Genomic DNA, 23,106 nt, shown 5'->3' with positions numbered 1-23,106 from the left:
GTAGCTGGCTTACCAGCCAAAAGATAAGCAGATGCAATCATCTCCTTGAGCCAACGAGAAATGGTGGGCTTGGAAGCTGCCAACATTTTCCGGGCTCCCCCGATAAGGACAAACGATCTGTCTGCCGAAATTCATCTGTAAGCCTCAAATAGCTCAAGCGCCCTTCTAACGTCTAAACATTTGAGGCGACGCTGCTCTTCCGAACCTGAGGAAGACCCCAGGACTGGCAAGATCACAGACTGTGAAACAGAAACCTGACAAGACCTTGGGAAGGAAGGACGGAACTGGTTGTAACACCACCCTATCCTGCGTGAACTCCAAGAACGGCGACTGACACGAAAGGGCCTGCAACTCCGAAACTCTCCTAGCTGAAGCAATCGCCACCAGAAAATCCACCTTGAGAGTCAGATTCTTCAATGTGCAGGATGCAAGAGGCTCAAAGGGAGTACGAGACAAGGCTGAAAGTACCAAAATGAGATCCCACAAAGGAAAAATACTTTGCGTGGGAGGTCGCACAAGACCCACCCCCTGCAAAAAAACAAAACAAAGAACATCTGGATGTGAGGCCAAGGACTTTCCTTGAATCCGACCCCTGAAGCAAGATAAAGCTGCAACCTGGACCTTAAGTGAAAACAGAGCTAAACCCTTGTCAAGCCCCCACTGCAAAAAATCCAGAATCTGCTATATAGAAGCCCGAAACGGAGAAACACCGCCGATCTTACATCACTCCTCAAAAACTCTCCATGTTCTGATATAATTTAGAGAAGTGGAACATCGTTGAGACTTCAGCATGGTGGAAATCACTCCTGCCGAGTAACCTCACTTAGTCAACTTCGCCTGCTCAATAGCCAAGCCATAAGACAAAATTGACTGGGGTCTGGATGACAAACAGGAACCTGCATCAATAACCCTGGGAAAACCAGGAATCGTAGTGGAGGCCCGACCAGCAGACTGCGAAGGTCGGCGTACTAAGGCCTGTGCGGCCAGTCCGGGGCTACCAAAACCACTCGATCCAACAGTGGCCAAAGAAGGAAGGCATAGAGAAGACCCTCCGGCCACAGCTGAAGGAGAGCATCGAGTCCTTGAGACTTGGGGTCCCTCAGGCGACTGAAGAACTTCGGAACCTTCGCTTTGGCCACTGAGGCGAAAAGATCCAGGAAGACCCCATCGACGCATGAGTAGCTGGAACGCGTCCTCGCCTAAAGCCCACTCCCCGGGATCCAGAGTAGTGCGACTGAGAAAATCCACCTGCACATTTTCCACTCTTGCCACGTGAGCCGCCGACAGCGCTAGCAGATGAATCTCTGCCCAGTCCAGCAGCTGAGCAGCTTCCTGCTGTAAGGGAAGACGTTTTGTTACTCCTTGACAATTAACATAAGCCACCACCATGGCGTTGTCGTACATGATGCACACTGCCCGGCTTTCCAGAAGAGGGCAAAAGGCGCGGAGTGCCAAGCGGACTGCCCGCAGCTCCAAGAGGTTGATGGAAATGGTCGCCTCCTCCCGTGACCAGAGACCCTGTGCATATTGGCTCAAATAATGAGCTCCCCAGCCCCTCAGACTGGCATCTGTCATAACCACTGTCCACTGTGGAGCATCCAGCAGCATTCCCGTGGAGATATGGGATATCCGAAGCCACCAAAGTAGAGCGTTCCGCTCCCAAGCCGGAAGCAGCAGCTTTTTCCAAAGAGAATCCCTCTGTGGAGACCACCTGGAGAGAAGGGATGACTGAAGCGACCTCATGTGGGCCCTGGACCAGAGAACCGTCTCTATCATGGCTGCCATAGAACCTAGGACCTGGAGATAGTCCTTCGCTGATGGTCAAACTGACCGGCGGAATTGACTGACCAGGGTCTGCAATTTGATAATCCAGGCTTCCGTCAAGAACACTTGCCCCTTTAGAGTGTCAAAGCGCACCCCCAAGTAATCCAGAGACTAAGAGGGGTGCAGGCGACTCTTCTGGAAATTGACTATCCATCCGAGGGACTGAAGGAACTGGACTACTCTGTCCATGACCTGCTGACTCTCCTGAAACAACTTGGCCCAAATGAGCCAATCGTCCAGATAAGGATAAACCAGAATTCCCTCTTTGCGGAGAGCTGCTGCCACCACGACCATCATCTTGGTAAAGGTCTGGAGGGCTGTTGCCAAACTGAATGGCAATGCCCAAAACTGGAAATGCTGGCCGAGAATGGCAAATCGCAAGAAGCGTTGGTGTAAGGGATGTATGGGGATTTGCAGATAGGCCTCTGTCAGATCTAGAGCAGTCAGAAACTATCCGGGTCTGACCGCTACGATAACCGACCAGAAAGTCTCCATACAAAAAAAGAGGAAACCTTGAGGGCTCGATTGACCGCCTTGAGATCCAGAATCAGCTGGAAAGAACCCTCTTTCTTGGGAACAACAAAATATATTGAATACCGCCCCTGTCTGACTTCTGCAGCAGGAACGGGACAAATAGCCTGGAGGCTGAGAAGTATGTCAAAAGTCCCCCTTACGACCTCCACCTTGAAGCGAGCTCGACAAAAGGCGTCTGCCAAAGGACGCGCAAACTCTAAGGCGTACACTTCTCGAATAACCTCCAAGACCCACAGGTCGGTGGTAATCTGGGCCCACCTCTGGAAGAACTGCGCCAAATGCGCTCCCATGGGAACCAGAGGCTGGGCCCTGAAAACTTCATTGGGAGGAACGAGAGGGCGACTGGAAGGAGGCTCCTGATTCCTTACCTCCTCTGCGACTGCCAAGAAAGGACCGAATCCTTTGAAAGAAACGAGAGCGCTGAGCTGGAGCCGACCTACCCGGCCAAGGCCGCAGAAAATCACGTCTCTGACCGCAAACCGAAAATAGAGAGTGACCTGAGGGCTTCAGCCGGTCCTCTGGGAATCTAGGTACCTAAGACTCTCCCAGACTACGAACCAACTTATCCAAATCCTCACCAAACAAAAATGAGCCTCGAAAGGGAAATTTATTGAGTTTAGATTTAGAAACTGCATCTGCTGACCATCCTTCTCAGCCACAGAGACCTCCTAGCAGCCACTCCTAACACCATAGACTTGGCCGACACTCTCAATAAGTCGTACAAAGTATCTGCTAAGAAGGCTGAGCCCATCTCTAGCTTCGCAACTTCTGTGCCAATAGAGGCCAAATCAGGGGATACAAGATGGCGACGTTGTGAGTTCAATCACCAGATGCGCTCCAACCTACCTCCGTTAGACGCTGAGGAAGGCGCTTTGCCGGTCGATTGCGGTGGGCAAATGGAGAGGCAGAGTCAGGGAGGCTCCCTCTACCCCTGGCGGAACCCCCCAACTTCAGCAAGCAACGCTGGAACGGTACGGAATCGCGCCGGGTCCCGAGATGGTGTCAACTCCCGCTGCCGGAGCTAGCGCGTTGACGCTAGCCAACAGTATAGACGGGGCTTCCCTGAGCCCCGTCGAACGGGCGGCTCCCCCGCAACCCGGACGAGGAAGTACTCCATGAAGTTCTGCCACGCTACTCCCAGGAGAAGAACGGAGTGAATGGAGAGGGAACTTGCTGGAGACAGAAGGAAAACTGGACGCTAGTAACCTGGGCGAACCAGTCTTTAATTCTAGTCCTGTAGTAAGATCAAAAACAGTGAGTACTCTGGATCAGGTTGTTAAAGCTCCCCTCCCGGATTTTTTAACGGGACAAACGGAAAAACCAGCCGTAGTGACCTTAGAGTCACTGTGGGACTTAACTTCCAACATGCACGCCACACTACAAACTTTGGTTAAAAAAATACTGAGACAATTAAGACTTTAGCTGAGACTGCGTTGGCACAATTGCAAACTAATGATCTCCACACCACTGAAGTTAAAGCTCTGACTGAAAGAACTGAGAAGGTTGAGCTTATGGGTCAAGCTTTTCTAAAAGATAAGAACTTTACTTCAAGGAGATTGGAGTACTTAGAAAATCACTCTAAAAGACTGAACTTACGTTTCATAAATTTTCCTAAATCACCGCTTGTTACTCCATTGCAAATGGTTAGGAAGTACTTGATTGAGATATTAGGTATGTCTGAGAATTCATTGCCTCCAATAACTCGGGCTTTTTACTTGCAAACTAACACTAAAGATGTAAAGGAAAATTTGCAAGCCCAGAAGGAGGAGGCAATGAATCTCACTATTTTTCTTGAATCGTCACTTGAGGTGATAACTCAAAGAACAACTTTGTTAACTACCTTTGCACTGGAATTAGATAGAGATGCAGTGCTCAGACTCTCTCTTAGACATCTAGATTCTTTATTTTTGAGTTCAAAGATACGAGTGTACCCGGATCTATCTATTTTTAACCTTGCACCGTAGGGTGCTTGCAATAGGTGCTAATTTCCTGTTAAGATTTCCCTGTGTATGCAGAGTATTGCACCAGTCTAAATCCTATCAGTTTTTCGAACCCAATCAATTGGAGGATTTCTTGATAAGTAGAGAGGAGGTTAATGTGGTAACTTAGTCACATATGTAATACTGTATGACAGCTTAGAGTGACCACTTAGGACAGGATGTTCTCTTTAATTAGTTTTGCCTCTGTTTAATTTCTTTTTCTTGGATCATTTTCTTAAATTGTATTGTGGACGATAAAAAGGAATCCTTAGATTTGATTTTTTTTCCCATTTTTTATTGTATTACCTATTTGTGTAAACACTCATAAGAGTTTATTATGATTGTTAAAAATTTAATAAAGAGAAATATAAAAAAAAAATAGAGGCCAAATCATCCGAAGATCGGTCCAGCACCTTTTCAGACCACTGAAAGTACGCTCTAGCCATCAGGGAACCACAAATGGCAGCCTGCACTGCCAGAGCCGAGACATCAAAACTACTCTTGAGTAAAGACTCCAGCCGGCGATCCTGTACTACCAAGACCACAGAATCAACCACCGGAAGCTTTAGCAAGATCCGCTTCAGGAACCGGATAAAGACAGACCATAGATTTTGCGGGTCTGAAGGCTGAGTCTGGAGCATCCCACTGAGCCTGAATGATGTCCCGGATATCCTGATGCATGGGAAACTTCTTCCCTGGCTTGTGAACTCCCTTCATCAGGAGATCCACCTTGCGAGGCTGTGGAGTGGGAGACTCCTCCTCCACCTCAAAGTGCAAAGTAGATGAAACCTGAGAAATTAAATCTTGAAGATCCTCCTTGTGAAAAATCCTAAGAAGAATCCTCACCAGGGATCAGAGAATCCATATCTGTCCATGAAGAAACAGAAAGATCTTCCATGGAGTCCCTTTGGGGTAAATCCTGGTCTTCTAAACAGGGCATGGTAAAATCTGGGTCAGAATCCAAATCCTCATCAGGCTCACGGAATCTTCTAGGCCTTCTGGCTGAAAGCTGTTGACTCTGCCCCAGTACAACTGATGGGGAGGAAGGAGGATCTGATTGCCTCAACAGGAAAGCCTTGTACAGAGCTGGCAGGCAGATTAGAAACGCTGGCAGCCTGAGATTGTACCAGCGGAGACCGGGAAACCAGGTGATCAGCTGAGGGAGGCAAAATGGTGGCGGTTCTCGCCAAAACAGGAACCACTGAACTAACAGAGGGAAGTGAAGCATCAACTCCCCCCGAATTAGATAAACTTGAAGCCGCAGGACCTGGGACTGAAGCGCTCTCTACACAAGTGCAGAACTTACAACGGCCAGTTTTGTCCATGCCCCGGTGCTGACAAACAGTGCAGCGCTTAAGCTTTTTGGCCATGACAGTGAACAGCGATGGCACGCCTGTACACCCGGCTCCCTGCAAAGCACTTTTTTTTTTTTTTTTTAAACTCAATGCCGACCGGCACCGAGAGAGAGAAAGGCTGTCAGGCAAAAAAATCTAGCAGGGAACAGCAGAGCTGCATTGCCCAGTCATAGAAGCATTTTTTTTTTTTAAAGCTATATACGGCTGCCTCTCCCAGACTCAGAATCTCTTCCCCAAAGAGTCTGAGCCACCTGAAGACCCACAGGGTGAGCTTACAACGGGCAGGGAGGACTGGGGGGGAAGGAGAGACCCGTCTGCCCGGGTATAACACCCCCAAGGTAACTGAAGGCCCCCACGGACCACTAATTGTATTTTATTTTAAACACACACAAAGCAAGAAGAGAGACTGACAGGGCTCACCACTTTCCACCTGCTGGAGACTGAGAATACTGGACTCTACTATCTGGCAAGGGCTCTTATTGGCTATCTTTGATGAGTCAGAAGTCTCAGTCTCTACCTGCTGGAAGGCGTGCACAACCCATCAGTCAATCACTGGGCTGGTCCGGAGGGACGTTAAGGAATCACTTGTTTACGCTTTCCAAAAATATTTGGACTAAGGGGCACACAATGAAGCTACTAAGTAGTAAATTTACAACAAACTGGAGAAAATATGTCTTCACTCAATGTGTAATTAAACTCGAATTCGTTGCCAGAGAATGTGGTAAAAACAGTTAGCTTAGCAGGTTTTAAAAAAGGTTTGGAAAATTTCAATCCTAAAAGAAAAGCCCATAAGCCATTATTAAGATGGACTTGGGTTGGGAAAATCCGCTGCTTATTTCTAGGATACGCAGCATAAAATCTGTTTTACTGTTCTAGGATCTTCCCAGGTACTTGTGACCTGAATTGGGCACTGTGGATATTGGGCTTGATGGACCTTCAGTCTTTCCCAGTATGGCAATGCTTATGTTCCTGCCCGGGGTGGGGGGGAGGGGGGGGAAGAAAGAGTCTCAACCACTGCTCAGCGGTAATACCTACAGATCAGACAGGGTGCATATTTAGTACATTCTGAAGGGAGACAGGACTATAGGTGGGCAAGGTGGAGAGGTACATAACTGGGAAATGGCAAATGAAGCTCAACAGGGGCTGGTACCAACTGAGTAGTAGGCCACAGATGCAGCAACAAGAAAACTGCCAGACCAAAATAAAATGCAATATAATTTGTAAGCTTTGTATTCTTTCAGCTGTCTGTAGTGAGACTGTGAGCCTAATATTTTATTTCAAATCCCCAACTGAATGGTCCATATTTGCAGTGTGATATGTGAGATAGTTATGTGGATTAAACTTGTGATTCAAGATAGTCTAAGCACAGATCTCTAAACTTTATCATAAAAAATACCATCAAATTGAACAGGACAGCAATGGGCAGAGAACCTCAATTACTTTCTCATCAATAAAGGGTACCCCCTCCTTGAGCAGGAGGAGACTATTTAAATCTCAATTACTAGAAGATTAAAAAAAATCGCAGTAAAGTTAGTTACCAAAAACTTAAAAACTAAAACCCCTCTGAGATTATATTTTACAAAGGACTACTACTAGTATAGAAAACCATTACATTTATGGGGAACAGAAGAAGTTAGACTAAACTTACTTGTTTTAAAGCAGAGAGCTTAGGAGCATGCTGGATATCCCGGAGAGAAGAGTTCTGAGCTGTTAGTTGTTCAGTGATTCTCTTGTACTCTGGATGTTGAGTTGTTAATACTAAAGCTGGATGGTTGCATAACTTTCGCAAATATTGTAATGCCTTTAACAGAAAGTTTATTTTATAGCAATTAGAACTGACCAAGTTTGCCTCTTTGTGCATACCATTTTAAGCTAGGATGGCTAATATAATAAACTGTTTCACTGTTAGTTCAGTTATGCATATAGATAGAACACTGAAGCAATTATAAAAACAGAACATTGAAAAATAATGGTTTATTTTATCACAATTAACTGCAATTCCAATTAATCATAAAACCTATATACAGATATACACACACACACACACACACATATATATATATATACACAATATACATACATGCAACAATCTTGCACCAACTAAGTCTCAATGCCAATACTGCAGGTTGCAAAGGGTTTGATTCCTTACATTATTTCTGTTTCAAATGAAGAAAGCAACAGCAAGCCAAACCACAGGTTAGCTGAGCAATTCAAAAAGCGGTTGAGCATGGGTGTTAACTCATGTGGTAAACATGACCACACTGGATTAATACGATTGCAAATGCACATGACCAATTCCGCAGCAATGCAGAGAAAAAAATGGGCTTTGATGCACACACAACATGAGAAGATTTTTATGCCATTAGCAGTGTAGAAGAGCTGGTTGAGAGAAGTGGATGTCCCACAACCCAAGCTTTCTGCATTACTCCCTGGTGTCTAGCGGTCCGCTCCCCTTCTGACCGACCCAACTACCTGTTCTGAAATTAAAAATAGAACTCCCAGGGGGGCGCTGTTGAGCCACTGATGAGAGCAGACACCTAAGAGACTCCCTTCACTGTATTATTTACTAGACAATCGTTTTAATATACTTAAAATAGTTTTTTTCTCTTAATCGCCTTCATTCAACTTATAAACGCAATCTCTCTCTCTAAATCGACGAAATCAGACTCTTCCTTGAATCTTTTACAATCGGGATCAAAAAGAACTGAGTGATCCACTGACACCAGAAAAGGCTGCTCAGTCGAAACTTCCAAACTCGGCTACCGAACTATTGATGGAAGAAATTCGGGCTCTGAAAGATCTCACTACCAAACATTATCAGACTACGTTTGATTTAATGCTCAGTTGAAACTTCCAAACTCGGATACCGAACTCTTGATGGAAGAAATTCGGGCTCTGAAAGATCTCACTACCAAACATTTTCAGACTACGTTTGATTTAAAATCTTAATTACAGGCTCTTACTGCTTATCGGTGTTTCAAGACAGAATTCAGAAGCTGGAGACACGTGCTGACGAATCTGCGCTAAACATGGCGCAGTTACAGGAAAAGACAGATCTTTGTATTCGAAAGCTAGAACTTGAACTGGAGGATCTTCTAATAGAAACTGGAGAAATAATATCAGAATCATTGGGCTGAAAGAAGGTGCAGAGGGATCAGACATGATTCAATTTCTGACAACTTGGCTTCCTCGTGTTCTTCAATTAACTCTGGATTCGCCTCTACAATTTGAAAGGGCACACAGATCTCCGTCACACCTCAAGCCAGGATTCCAGCAGCCTCGCCCAATTATAGCGAAATTTCTCCGTTTTCCTCAAGCTCTACAGGTCTTAACTGTAGCCAGAAATTCTAATAATCTCAAATTTGATGACAAAAGATTTCTTATCGTATCAGATCTGGCAAAAACTACAGCTAGAAAAAGAAAAGCCTTCCTGGAAATGAAGGCCCGTCTCAAATCTCTTGGAACCAGATATGGCCTTCAATACCCAGCTAGAATGGCAGTGACTATACATAATTCTACAAAGTTTTATGATTCCCCGGATCAACTTCAGCTTTTTCTGGACCACCTCTAATCTACAGGAATGGACACATAATTTGTTTCTTTTCTTTTTCTTATAAAAAGTCACTTAATTTCTGTAGTTTATCAGATAGTATTTAAAATACACGGAGTCATCCTTTTATCATTCTAAATTAGTATGGTTTAAGACTACACTTAAGTTACTTTACTATGTATAGCTAAAGTGTATTAACCTCTTGTAATATGCTTGTGTTTTTCATAGTTTTTTTTAATTTGAGTTTTTCTCCATTGCTGATGTTTAGTAACAGGCTTTTTTTTTTTTTTTTAAGAGTTTTCTTGCTTGTTGAATAATAGCTAACGTCCTTAATTTCTTCTATTAATAGTCTCATTTTTATATTATGCAAGTTCATCTCTTACCTGGTATTTCATTGATATCCCCTCTTTCTTGTCTTAGGTGTCCTAAATATATATTTCTCATGCTTATATGTGGCATACTGAATAATTGAAGATTATCTCTATTATTCCTTTGGCATATAATTTTATAATTTTCCTTCTTCAGGCATAATACAGGGAATTCTTTAGGTGTTCTCTCATCCCTACTCTGTCTCATTTATTCACTTTTCATTCTATTGGTGGAACTATTAATTTAGTTCTTCATGCCGTTTTTTTTCCACTAATTTTTTTTTATTATAATAGTTTTGTACCAGTCAACTTTCACAAAGAACACAACTTGCTCACTCTAGCCCGCGCAGGTGCCAACAATTACTGGACTAAGACATCTTGTACATGCTTATCAGCTACATAAACTCCTCTATAGTATGTGTTTTTACAATAGTCCTACAAACAACCTCCACACCCCAAGTAAACTGTGTGCCAATATTATGCACCATCCCCTCTCCCAGCCCTCCAACCACTTCCTGCCCCTTCACAATATGAGAATGCCCCTTGGTTCTTTGGGACATGCTCCCTCACCCCTCCCCCTCCCTGTACCCACTCCGTCCAAGCCCACCTACATCCTCTAATTCTCCACCATCCTAAATGCGACATAATCGCTGATGGAATCGAGCCCACCCACATTTATGTTGCAGAAACCCCTCCCTGCGGTATGCCGCAAGGCGCTCCCATTTGTATGAACTGACCCAATTTGCACTTCCAATCACCTAATGTTTGGGGGGGGGGGGGGGGTCTACTTTCTTCCAATGCTGTGCTATGAAGCACTTGGCTGCTGCCAGCCCCCATCACAACCATTTGCTCTCCTCCCAAGAATCCCTCTTGTTATGTAAACCCAATAGACACACCAAAGGACTGCATACCAAAGATGACTCAATCAAGGTTACCAACGCTTTCATAACAGCCTGCCAAAAGGGAACCATTCTGGGGCAGGTCCATCATATATGTAAAAATGAGCCCAGTTGTGATTTACACCTCCAGCATAAGCCCGATGTACACGGATACATCCGCTGCAGTCTCTCCGGTGTGTAATACCGTAATACCATCTGGTGAGGACTTGTATGCATTTTCCTGCACCAAAACACACACCGAGGCTTTTTGAACCTTCCCTCAAATAACTTCCCACTCCTGATCAGAAAAGCGGCACTTTAGATCTTCTTCCCAAGCCCCCTGAAAACTAAATGGCCTGGGATCACATCCCCTAAGAAATTTATAAATCACTGATACTGGTCGGGGCACCCTCCTCAACAAACGCCACAGGTTTTCCAGACTTTCCATCCCTTGAGGGTTCTCCCCCCCTCCTACCCAGTGTTCCCACAAAGTGTTGAATCTGTAAATAGGAAAAAATATCTCCCCCGGGCAGGCCATACATGGAGCACAGCGTATCAAAACTCTTCATCCTATCCCCCTGCAGCACAGCTCGGAAATTCAATATACCCATTGTTCCCAACGCACAAATATGGCATTTTCTCTCCCAGCCCCAAATTTTGGCTCCCATCACAAAGACGCAAGTGTAGATACCCTGTCTGGCCCCATTTCCTTCGCACTTCTCCCCACAGTTCCACCAGATGCCTCACAAACGGATTTTGTATCCCAGCCAAAATCACTCCCACTCTTTCAGTAGTCCACAAGTAGGAACTCATTGGCCTATGAAGGCTATACGACTGCTCCACCTGACTAGCTGGCTTTGTTTTCCCCCTCTCCCAGTCTATAATCATCCGCAGTTGGGCAGCAAAATAATACCACTCAATAATGGGCACCGCTCTATTCCCCCCCCCCCCCCTCTCAGGAGCCCCCCACAATACACGTCCTGCCAAACGGGGATGTCTGCCCTCTCAAATAAACTGTGACAGAAAACCCTGCAGTTGTTTAAGTGCTCGCCTCGGAACCGCCACTGGCAGTGACTGAAACAGAAATAACAATCTAGGCAGCACATTCATCTTCACCACTGCTATGCGCCTCCACCAGGAAAGCCACAACCCCTTCCACCCGAATTTGGTCCACGATCCTCCCATAAAGCGAATGCTACATACCTGTAGAAGGTATTCTCCGAGGACAGCAGGCTGATTGTTCTCACTGATGGGTGACGTCCACGGCAGCCCCTCCAATCGGAACACTTTCTAGCAAAGTCCTTTGCTAGTCCTCGCGCGCCCATGCGCACCGTGCATGCGCGGCCGTCTTCCCGCCCGAACCGGCTCGTGCCGGCCAGTCTCATATGTAGCAAAACAAAGAGAAGGGAAGACACAACTCCAAAGGGGAGGCGGGCGGGTTTGTGAGAACAATCAGCCTGCTGTCCTCGGAGAATACCTTCTACAGGTATGTAGCATTCGCTTTCTCCAAGGACAAGAAGGCTGCTTGTTCTCACTGATGGGGTATCCCTAGCCCCCAGACTCACTCAAAACAACAACCATGGTCAATTGGGCCTCGCAACGGCGAGGACATAGCTGAGATTGACCTAAAAAATTTACCAACTAACTGAGAGTGCAGCCTGGAACAGAACAAACATGGGCCTAGGGGGGTGGAGTTGGATTCTAAACCCCGAACAGATTCTGAAGCACTGATTGCCCGAACAAACTGTCACGTCGGGTATCCTGCTGCAGGCAGTAATGAGATGTGAATGTGTGGACAGATGACCACGTCGCAGCTTTACAAATCTCTTCAATAGTGGCTGACTTCAAGTGGGCCTCCGACGCTGCCTTGGCTCTAACATTATGAGCCGTGACATGCCCCTCAAGAGCCAGCCCAGCCTGGGCGTAAGTGAAGGAAATGCAATCTGCTAGCCAATTGGATATGGTGCGTTTCCCTACAGCCACTCCCCTCCTGTTGGGATCAAAAGAAACAAACAATTGGGCGGACTGTCTGTTGGGCTGTGTCCGCTCCAGATAGAAGGCCAATGTTCTCTTGCAGTCCAATGTGTGCAGCTGACGTTCAGCAGGGCAGGAATGAGGACGGGGAAAGAATGTTGGCAAGACAATTGACTGGTTCAGATGGAACTCCGACACAACCTTTGGCAAGAACTTAGGGTGAGTGCAGAGGACTACTCTGTTATGATGAAATTTGGTGTAAGGGGCCTGGGCTACCAGGGCCTGAAGCTCACTGACTCTACGAGCTGAAGTAACTGCCACCAAGAAAATGACCTTCCAGGTCAAGAAATTCAGATGGCAGGAATCCAGTGGCTCAAAAGGAGGTTTCATCAGCTGGGTGAGAACGACATTGAGATCCCATGACACTGTAGGAGGCTTGACAGGGGGCTTTGACAAAAGCAAACCTCTCATGAAGCGAACAACTAAAGGCTGTCCTGAGATCGGCTTACCTTCCACACGGTAATGGTATGCACTGATTGCACTAAGGTGAACCCTTACAGAGTTGGTCTTGAGACCGGACTCAGACAAGTGCAGAAGGTATTCAAGCAGGGTCTGTGTAGGACAAGAACGAGGATCTAGGGCCTTGCTGTCACACCAGACGGCAAACCTCCTCCATAGAAAGAAGTAACTCCTCTTAGTGGAATCTTTCCTGGAAGCAAGCAAGATGCGGGAGACACCCTCTGACAGACCCAAAGAGGCAAAGTCTACGCTCTCAACATCCAGGCCGTGAGAGCCAGGGACCGGAGGTTGGGATGCAGAAGCGCCCCTTCGTCCTGCGTGATGAGGATCGGAAAACACTCCAATCTCCACGGTTCTTCGGAGGACAACTCCAGAAGAAGAGGGAACCAGATCTGACGCGGCCAAAAAGGAGCAATCAGAATCATGGTGCCTCAGTCTTGCTTGAGTTTCAACAAAGTCTTCCCCACCAGAGGTATGGGAGGATAAGCATACAGCAGACCCTCCCCCCAGTCCAGGAGGAAGGCATCCGATGCCAGTCTGCCGTGGGCCTGAAGTCTGGAACAGAACTGAGGGACTTTGTGGTTGGCTCGAGATGCGAAGAGGTCTACCAAGGGGGTGCCCCACACCTGGAAGATCTGTCGCACTAAACGGGAATTGAGCGACCACTCGTGAGGTTGCATAATCCTGCTCAACCTGTCGGCCAGACTGTTGTTTACGCCTGCCAGATATGTGGCTTGGAGCACCATGCCGTGACGGCGAGCCCAGAGCCACATGCTGACGGCTTCCTGACACAGGGGGCGAGATCCGGTGCCCCCCTGCTTGTTGACGTAGTACATGGCAACCTGGTTGTCTGTCTGAATTTGGATAATTTGGTGGGACAGCCGATCTCTGAAAGCCTTCAGAGCGTTCCAGATCGCTCGTAACTCCAGAAGATTGATCTGCAGATCGCGTTCCTGGAGGGACCAGCTTCCTTGGGTGTGAAGCCCATCGACATGAGCTCCCCATCCCAGGAGAGACGCATCCGTGGTCAGCACTTTTTGTGGCTGAGGAATTTGGAAAGGACGTCCCAGAGTCAAATTGCACCAAATTGTCCACCAATACAGGGATTCGAGAAAACTCGTGGACAGGTGGATCACGTCTTCTAGATCCCCAGCAGCCTGAAACCACTGGGAAGCTAGGGTCCATTGAGCAGATCTCATGTGAAGGCGGGCCATGGGAGTCACATGAACTGTGGAGGCCATGTGGCCCAGCAATCTCAACATCTGCCGAGCTGTGATCTGCTGGGACACTCGCACCCGCGAGACGAGGGACAACAAATTGTTGGCTCTCGCCTCTGGGAGATAGGCGCGAGCCGTCCGAGAATCCAGCAGAGCTCCTATGAATTCGAGTTTCTGCACTGGGAGAAGATGGGACTTTGGGTAATTTATCACAAACCCCAGTAGCTCCAGGAGGCGAATAGTCATCTGCATGGACTGCAGGGCTCCTGCCTCGGATGTGTTCTTCACCAGCCAATCGTCGAGATATGGGAACACGTGTACCCCCAAGTCTGCGAAGTGCCGCTGCTACTACAGCCAAGCACTTCGTGAACACTCTGGGCACAGAGGCGAGCCCAAAGGGTAGCACACAGTACTGGAAGTGACGTGTGCCCAGCCGAAATCGCAGATACTGTCTGTGAGCTGGCAGTATCGGGATGTGCGTGTAGGCGTCCTTCAAGTCCAGAGAGCATAGCCAATCGTTTTCCTGAATCATGGGGAGAAGGGTGCCCAGGGAAAGCATCCTGAACTTTTCTTTTACGAGATATTTGTTCAGGGCCCTTAGGTCTAGGATGGGACGCATCCCCCGTTTTCTTTTCCACAAGGAAGTACCTGGAATAGAATCCCAGCCCTTCTTGCCCGGATGGCACGGGCTCGACCGCATTGGCGCTGAGAAGGGCGGAGAGTTCCTCTGCAAGTACCTGCTTGTGCTGGAAGCTGTAAGACTGAGCTCCCGGTGGACAATTTGGAGGTTTTGAGGCCAAATTGAGAGTGTATCCTTGCCGGACTATTTGGCGAACCCACTGATCGGAGGTTATGAGAGGCCACCTTTGGTGAAAAGCTTTCAACCTCCCTCCGACTGGCAGGTCGCCCGGCACTGACACTTGGATGTCGGCTATGCTCTGCTGGAGCCAGTCAAAAGCTCGCCCCTTGCTTTTGCTGGGGAGCCGCGGGGCCTTGCTGAGTCGCACGCTGCTGACGAGAGCAAGCGCGCTGGGGCTTAGCCTGGGCCGCAGGCTGTCGAGAAGGAGGATTGTACCTACGCTTGCCAGAAGAGTAGGGAACAGTCTTCCTTCCCCCGAAAAATCTTCTACCTGTAGAGGTAGAGGCTGAAGGCGGGAGAACTTGTCGAATGCGGTGTCCCGCTGGTGGAGCTGCTCTACCACCTGTTCGACTTTTTCTCCAAAAATATTATCTGCACGGCAAGGCGAGTCCGCAATCCGCTGCTGGATTCTATTCTCCAGGTCGGAGGCACGCAGCCATGAGAGTCTGCGCATCACCACACCTTGAGCAGCGGCCCTGGACGCAACATCAAAGGTGTCATACACCCCTCTGGCCAGGAATTTTCTGCACGCCTTCAGCTGCCTGACCACCTCCTGAAATGGCCTGGCTTGCTCAGGGGGGAGCTTGTCCACCAAGCCCGCCAACTGCCGCACATTGTTCTGCATGTGTATGCTCATGTAGAGCTGGTAGGACTGAATCTTGGCCACGAGCATAGAAGAATGGTAGGCCTTCCTCCCAAAGGAGTCCAAGGTTCTAGAGTCCTTGCTCGGGGGCGCCGAAGCATGTTCTCTAGAACTCTTGGCCTTCTTTAGGGCCAAATCCACAACTCCAGAGTCATGAGGCAACTGAGTGCGCATCAGCTCTGGGTCCCCATGGATCCGGTACTGGGACTCGATCTTCTTGGGAATGTGGAGATTACTTAGTGGCTTGGTCCAGTTCGCCAGCAATGTCTTTTTGAGGACATGATGCATGGGTACTGTGGACGCTTCCTTAGGTGGAGAAGGATAGTCCAGGAGCTCAAACATTTCAGCCCTGGGTTCATCCTCCACAACCACCGGGAAGGGGATGGCCGTAGACATCTCCCGGACAAAGGAAGCGAAAGACAGGCTTCTCAGGAGGAGAAAGCTGTCTTTCAGGAGAGGGAGTGGGATCGGAAGGAAGACCCTCAGACTCCTCGTCAGAGAAATATCTGATGTCTTCTTCCTCTTCCCACGAGGCCTCACCATCGGTGTCAGACACAAGTTCACGGACCTGTGTCTGCAACCGTGCCCGGCTCGACTCCGTGGAACCACGGCCACGGCGGGAGCGTCGAGAGGTAGGCTCCCTCGCCCGCACCGGTGAAGCTCCCTCCGCCGACGTAGTCGGGGAGCCTTCCTGGGAGGCTACCGCAGTCGGTACCGCAAGCGGCACCGATGTCGGAGACCTCATCCCGGACAATGGGCCAGCCGGCGCCTCGCTCGACGGTACCGGTGGCGCAAGCACCCCCGGTACCGGAGGGGAAGGGCGCAACAGCTCCCCCAGGATCTCTGGGAGAACGGCCCGGAGGCTCTCGTGCAGAGCGGCTGTAGAAAAAGACATGGAAGCCGATGCAGGAGTCGATGTCAGAACCTGTTCCGGGCGTGGAGGCTGTTCCGGGCTGTCCAAAGGGGAGCGCATCGACACCTCTTGAACAGAGGGCAGCGGTCCTCTCGGTGCCGATGCTTACTGGGTGCTGACCCAGAGCTCTCGGTGCTGACACGGGAAGGGGACCGGTGACGATGCTTCTTCGATTTTTTGGAGCGAAGCACGTCACCGGAGCTTCCTGGCACCGACGAGGAGGATGTAAAATCCAGCCGTCTCTTCCTCGGGGCCGAGGCTGAAGAGGGTCGGTCTTGGGGGGGCTGTACCGCAGGAGCCCTCAGGGTAGGGGGAGACCCACCCGAAGGCTCACCGCCACCAGCAGGGGAATGGACAGCCCTCACCTGCACTCCAGACGAAGCACCACCAACCGACGACATCAGCAGACGAGGAGGTCTCGATACCACCGACACCGACGCAGCCTTCCGATGTCGCCCCGATGCAGAGGGCCGATGCCTCGATGCACTCGTTGCAATCGGGGGCGAGGATGAAGGTCCGGGCGCCGACGACGTCGTGGCAGTCGATACTCCCGATGCCGACGAAGAGCCCAAGAACAAAATGTTCCACTGGGCTAATCTCGCTACCTGAGTCCGCTTTTGTAAAAGGGAACACAGACTACAGGCCTGAGGGCGGTGCCCAGCCCCCAGACACTGAAGACACGACGCGTGCCTGTCAGTGAGCGAGATTACCCGGGCGCACTGGGTGCACTTCTTGAAGCCGCTGGAAGACTTCGATGTCATGGGCGGAAAAATCGCGCCGGCGAGATCAAAACTCGAAATGGCGAAATTGGCACCACAAAAATAGGGAGAAGAAAACTTCAACCGAGGCCTAAATAGGGCCTACCCCGACGACGAAAGAAAACTTACCGGGGCAAAAAACTCAAAGTACGGGAAGGGAGAAAACCAAGAGGCCTCCTCCCGACACCCTTTTTTTTTTTTTTTTTTAAAGAACAAAGTCGATGAACGCGAGGTCAACTTTTTGGGGCGCGAACAGCGAAACACGACCGTACCGAGCGCGGACAAAAGAAGACTGGCCGGCACGAGCCGGTTCGGGCGGGAAGACGGCCGCGCATGTGCGGTGTGCATCGGCGCGCGAGGACTAGCAAAGGACTTTGCTAGAAAGTGTTCCGATTGGAGGGGCTGCCGCGGACGTCACCCATCAGTGAGAACAAGCAGCCTGCTTGTCCTCGGAGAATTTGAACTATACACCCTTCTCAGATCCCTGGTAATCTGAATACCCAAATATCGAATGTGATTCTTGGCCCATTTGAAAGCAAACAGTGCTCTCAATCTCCTCTCTTCCATGTGGGTTAGAGAAATCCCCAATAGCTCACTTTTATCCATATTAACCTTGAAACCAGCATATCTTTCAAATTCCCTAAGGATCTCCAAAACCGTAGGCAGCGTCTGCTCCGGACCCAACACATAAAGTAGCACATCATCCACAAACAGCGCAATACGATGTTCCATCCCCCCAACCCTAATACCCCGAAGATCTGGATGTTGACTTATCATTTCTGCTAATGGCTCTATGTACAGGGCAAATAGAAGGGGTGACAAGGGACATCCCTGCCTAGTCCCCCTACCAATTGGAAAAAAAAGATATATATCCCTCATTAATGTTAAGGCATGCCTTCAGATCTGCATATAAGGCTGCCAGCCAGGTACCAAAATTATCTCCAAGGCCCATGTGATTCATTACTGCTCGCAAAACTCCCCAATTGACCTGGTCGAAGGCCTTTTCTGCGTCTATGGCTAACATAGCTGTACTAGACAGGGATCTTTGTGCCTCCCATATTAAATGAAGAATACACCTTATGGTATCCCCTACCTGCCTCTTTGGGATAAATCCAGATTGATCTATATGAATCAATTTCGGTAGTACCCTAGCCAACCTGTTAGCCAGGATCTTAGCCACTATCTTTGCGTCCACATTCAGAAGTGAAATAGATCTATATGAACCACAAACAGTGGTGTCTTCCCAGGTTTAGGCAGGACTGTTACCCTAGCCTCAGACATGGATACCAGGAGCCCATTGCCCTCCAAAACACCATTACCCACTCGCACCAATAAATCTCCCAGCTCCTCCACAAAACACTTGTAAAACCTCACTGAGTATCCATCTAATCCTGGGGCCTTACCATTAGGAAGCCTTTTTAGGGTATTTAGGGAGATTCAGACAATACAGATTCAGACAATACAATGTTATCCTTCAATATCTAGGCTGTGAAGGTTAGGAATCCAGTGCTGAGATGTAATGAAGTTCTCCAATTCTGTATGTTTAAGACTGGGGAAGTTTCCAACTAGATTTGTTCCCTAATGGATAACTCCCAAAGGAGCTGAAGCCAGATTTGTCTCAGCCAATAAGGAGCTATAAGGATCTAATTTCTGTGGTCAAGGTGAGTTACTTTCAGGTATACAAGATATTTCCCTCTTCTTGGAGGGCTTATATTCTGAGTGTGTACTTGAGGAATAGAAGGTAAAAAGAGCAGCAACAAGATTTGAACCAGGCTTCCCTGGTTGTCAGTCCCATGCTCTAACCACCAAACTCCTCCACTCATCTATAAATTATAGTGGCCTTTCTACTGAAAGTTTTAAAGGATGTGTGCACAGAAGCTCTTCCTGAAATCCAATAAGGTGGCATCTGAGGCTAGTTTGCTGGATTACCCTGAGTGTACCTCCAGAAGGGAGATAAACAAAATGAAGCTTTTCAGAAACAGCACACTGACCTTACCTAATCCCATGCCAAGAGAGGAAGACCACAAGCTAAAAGACCCCTAATTTGTGCAGAGAGAAGGCAACTGACTATCATGAGGAGCCCGACGAGCCCGAAATATCATGATTAACACTGCCATGAGCTTGAACAAGATGGAGAGCAAATGGGAAAGAGAATGGCTGATCACCATTACCAGGAGCTGGACAATGAACTAAAATAGGAGGAAAACGGTACTGCCACCAGCTTCTTTATTAGCTGCTTTTCTATATGACTAAAGGAGGTTAAATGGCGATAACCATAAGAAACATTTCTGGACACTGGTGAATGTGCTCTGGCTGCTCTGCTGACTTGACAGTGAGAAAGAAAAGGTACGAGTGAATACTACAGCCTTGATTGGGGGGTGGGGGAGAAGGGCAAGAGGGGTAACAGTGGGTAGAGGGTAGGAGAAAGGCGGTGGTGCAGAATGGAAAACTGAGGAATGGGTAAGGATAGAAAGGACAGAACTGGGGAAGGAGCCTCAATAGGGAGAAGACATGTTGTAGGGAAGATGTCATGACTAAGAGGAAGCAGGGCAGAGAGGATGGCAATTCAAGACAGGGTCAAGGGGCTCAGCACTCAGGAAGGGGTCATGGAGAGGAATGCAGAAAGTAGGATGCACAGAAAGGGCCATGAGGGAGAAAGGATGGCAACAGGAAAGGGGATAACAGGGGAAAGAACTAAGGAAGTAGTAATGGGGGAAGAGCAGGAAGTAAAGGACCAAGAAAGGGGCTACAAAGGAGAGAGAGAGTGCAGTTGAAAAAAAAAAGACTCAGTAAAGAACCAAGTGTGAGGATAAACAGAGCAGGAGGAATGGCCATCAGCAAGAGGCCATAGGGTTAGAGCAGTATGGAAAGATGACTACCAGGAATCATGAGGAAGGTGGGGGACACGCTTATAGGGATCAACATAGTAGGTGGGTGGGGCAGACAAGGGATTATTTTGTTATCTCCCTATATACAGTGCTACTCCTCCCCCAATCTGGTCCACCCTATCACTACGATATAATTTGTACCCCAGTATGACAGTGTCCCACTGGTTATCCTCCTCCCACCAGGTCTCAGAGATGCCTATTATGTCCAAATATATTCCAATTCTCCCATCTTATGTCTTAGGCTCCTAGCATTTGCATATAGACACTTCAAGCTAGAGTTGTTATTCCTTGTTACAGCATGTTGATTACTTGACAGTACTAATTTGCTATCTTTTGTCCGGTTTTTGTTATTTTTACTTATGGACATCGAATCCACTACAGTCTCTTTTTCATACTCACTATCAATAAACCCTGTCTTCTGTGTTTGGGCGATATCTTTGCATGATAACTTATTCCGAACCATACGCTTTTGTGCAACTTTTGGCCTTTCCCCCGTTCCTAGTTTAAAAGCTGCTCTATCTCTTTTTTAAATGTTGATGCCAGCAGCCCAGTCCCATCCCGGTTAAGGTGGAGCCCATCCTTTGGGAATAGGTTCCCCCTTCCCCAGAATGTTGCCTAGTTCCTGACAAATCTAAAACCCTCCTCCTTGCACCATTGTCCAATCCACGCATTAAGACTCCGGAGCTCTGCCTGACTCTTGGGCCCTGCGCATGGAATGGGAAGTATTTCAGAAAATGCCACCCTAGAGGATCTGGATTTGAGCTTTCTTCCTAAAAGTCTAAATTTGGCTTCCAGAACCTCTCTCCCACATTTTCCTACATCATTGGTACCCACATGTACCAAGACAGCCGGCTCCTCCCCAGCACTATCTAAAATCCCGTCTAAGTGACGCGTGAGGTCCGCCACCTCCGCACCAGGCAGGCAAGTCACCAGGTGATCCTTTCCCGTCCACCAGCCACCCAGCTCTCTATATGCCTAATGATTGAAACACCAACCACAACAGCTGTCGTATCCTTTCCTTCCCTTCCCAGGCAGTACCTGGAGACATATCCCTGGTGCGGGAGGTTAGTCCATTCCCAGGTGTGCAGGTCCTGGCTACAGAAGTACTTCCTAGTTCACCTTCTGGGACACCTCCCTCCTCCAAGGCAACACAGAGGCTACCTGACTGGAGGTGGGACCACTCTACAACATCCCTTTGTTTTCTCCAGAGTTTATATTGCTCCAGGCCTATTTACTGAAGCAGGGACAGTCAAAGGTGCTGCGAGGTGCTTCAGTTGTTCGCCCTGCTGCCCCTCTAGCTCCTATGAGATCTTATTTAGATCCTCCTTATCTGATGTGGCCTCAGTCTATTCAGAGGAGCCATCATTGAAGGATCTCTTAGAGTAGGGGGATGATCCAAAAGTATTGAGGGGTTTCATAAAGAGGAGCTCAGTACTCTTATTTCTGAGGCACTGGTGGTGCTTTTCATTAAGCAGCTTTCTGCTTCAGTGTCAAGAGTTTCATCTTCGTCAATCATGAGTGGGCTTAGAGGTCCTTCCAAGGCCTTTCCAATGCATTCAGACATTCAGGACCTGATTACAGCAGAATGGGTCTTGCTGGACACGGGGCTGAGAATGGGAAGAGCCATGGCTCACCTCTGCTTGTTGATTCTGGAGGAGAAAGATAAATTGCAGCTTCCCAGAGTGTGCTCCCTGGTTACGGCGATGACTAAGATGACCACCATTCTGCTAGAAAGGGGCATTGCCCTAAAAGACCTATAGGATAGGAAGCTAGAACTCTAGCTGAAACAAACCATTGAAGTGACTTCTGTGGGCCTTCAAGTGACAACTGTGCAGCTCAGTCGTGGCAAGAGCATGCCTGAAGTAACAACAGCAGTCTGCAACACAAGACGGGTGCCATAATGCCCAGCTGGAAGTGGGGTTCGCTTACTTGATGAAAGATAATTTGACATGTTATGGGTTAGTGCCTGTAGTATCTCTGACTGTGACAGCACATCGGAAAAACTGGTTGAGGCAGTGAGCAGCGGATATCGCATCAAAGTTGCATCTAGTTAAACTACCATTTTGGGGCAAGTGGCTATTCGGAGATGATCTCAGTAACTTGGTGAAAGTACTGAGGGAAACTAAGCCACAGTGGTTGCCAGAGGATAAGCCAAAACCCTTTGGTCATCTGTGTGTATGAACAGCTTGAAAAGCTAAAGGTGGACAAAGCCATGGGACCGGATGGGATCCACCCCAGGATATTGCGGGAGCTCAGAGAGGTTCTGGCGGGTCCTCTTAAAGATTTGTTTAATATATCCTTGCAGACGGGAGAGGTTCCGAGGGATTGGAGAATGGCGGAGGTGGTCCCTCTTCACAAGAGTAATGATAGGGAAGAAGCTGGAAACTACAGGCCGGTAAGCCTCACTTCAGTTATTGGAAAAGTAATGGAAGCGATGCTAAAGGAAAGGATAGTGAATTTCCTGGAAGCCAATAAGTTGCAAGATCCAAAACAACATGGTTTTACCAAAGGGAAATCGTGCCAAACGAATCTCATTTAATTCTTTGATTGGGTGACAGGAGAATTGAATCAGGGACAAGCTATAGATGTAATCTACTTAGATTTCAGCAAAGCTTTTGAAACGGATCCCCACAGGAGGCTCTTAAATAACCTGGATGGGCTGAAGATAGGACCCGAAGTGGTGAACTGGATTAGGAACTGGTTGACGGACAGAAGCCAGAGGGTGGTGGTGAATGGAATTCGCTCGGAGGAGGGAAAGGTGAGTAGTGGTGTGCCTCAAGGATCGGTGCTGGGACTGATTCTGTTCAATATATTTGTGAGTGACATTGCCGAAGGGTTAGAAGGTAA

The 23,106-nt window shown here is 48.2% G+C and overlaps 1 protein-coding gene across 1 annotated transcript in view; it reads right to left on the bottom strand.

The window, feature by feature from the left end:
* Positions 1-23,106, bottom strand: part of BTAF1 (B-TFIID TATA-box binding protein associated factor 1) — a 620,170-nt gene that overhangs the window by 32,624 nt on the left and 564,440 nt on the right. The window contains 1 exon segment of the mRNA XM_030204965.1: positions 7,341-7,493. Within this exon segment, the coding sequence (XP_030060825.1) occupies positions 7,341-7,493 (153 nt within the window).

Source organism: Microcaecilia unicolor, chromosome 5, assembly GCF_901765095.1.
Source record: "Microcaecilia unicolor chromosome 5, aMicUni1.1, whole genome shotgun sequence".
In the NCBI taxonomy this organism is placed as follows: Eukaryota; Metazoa; Chordata; class Amphibia; order Gymnophiona; family Siphonopidae; genus Microcaecilia; species Microcaecilia unicolor.
The sequence above is the reverse complement of the archived record's forward strand: the minus strand, read 5'-3'. Positions and strand labels throughout refer to the sequence as shown.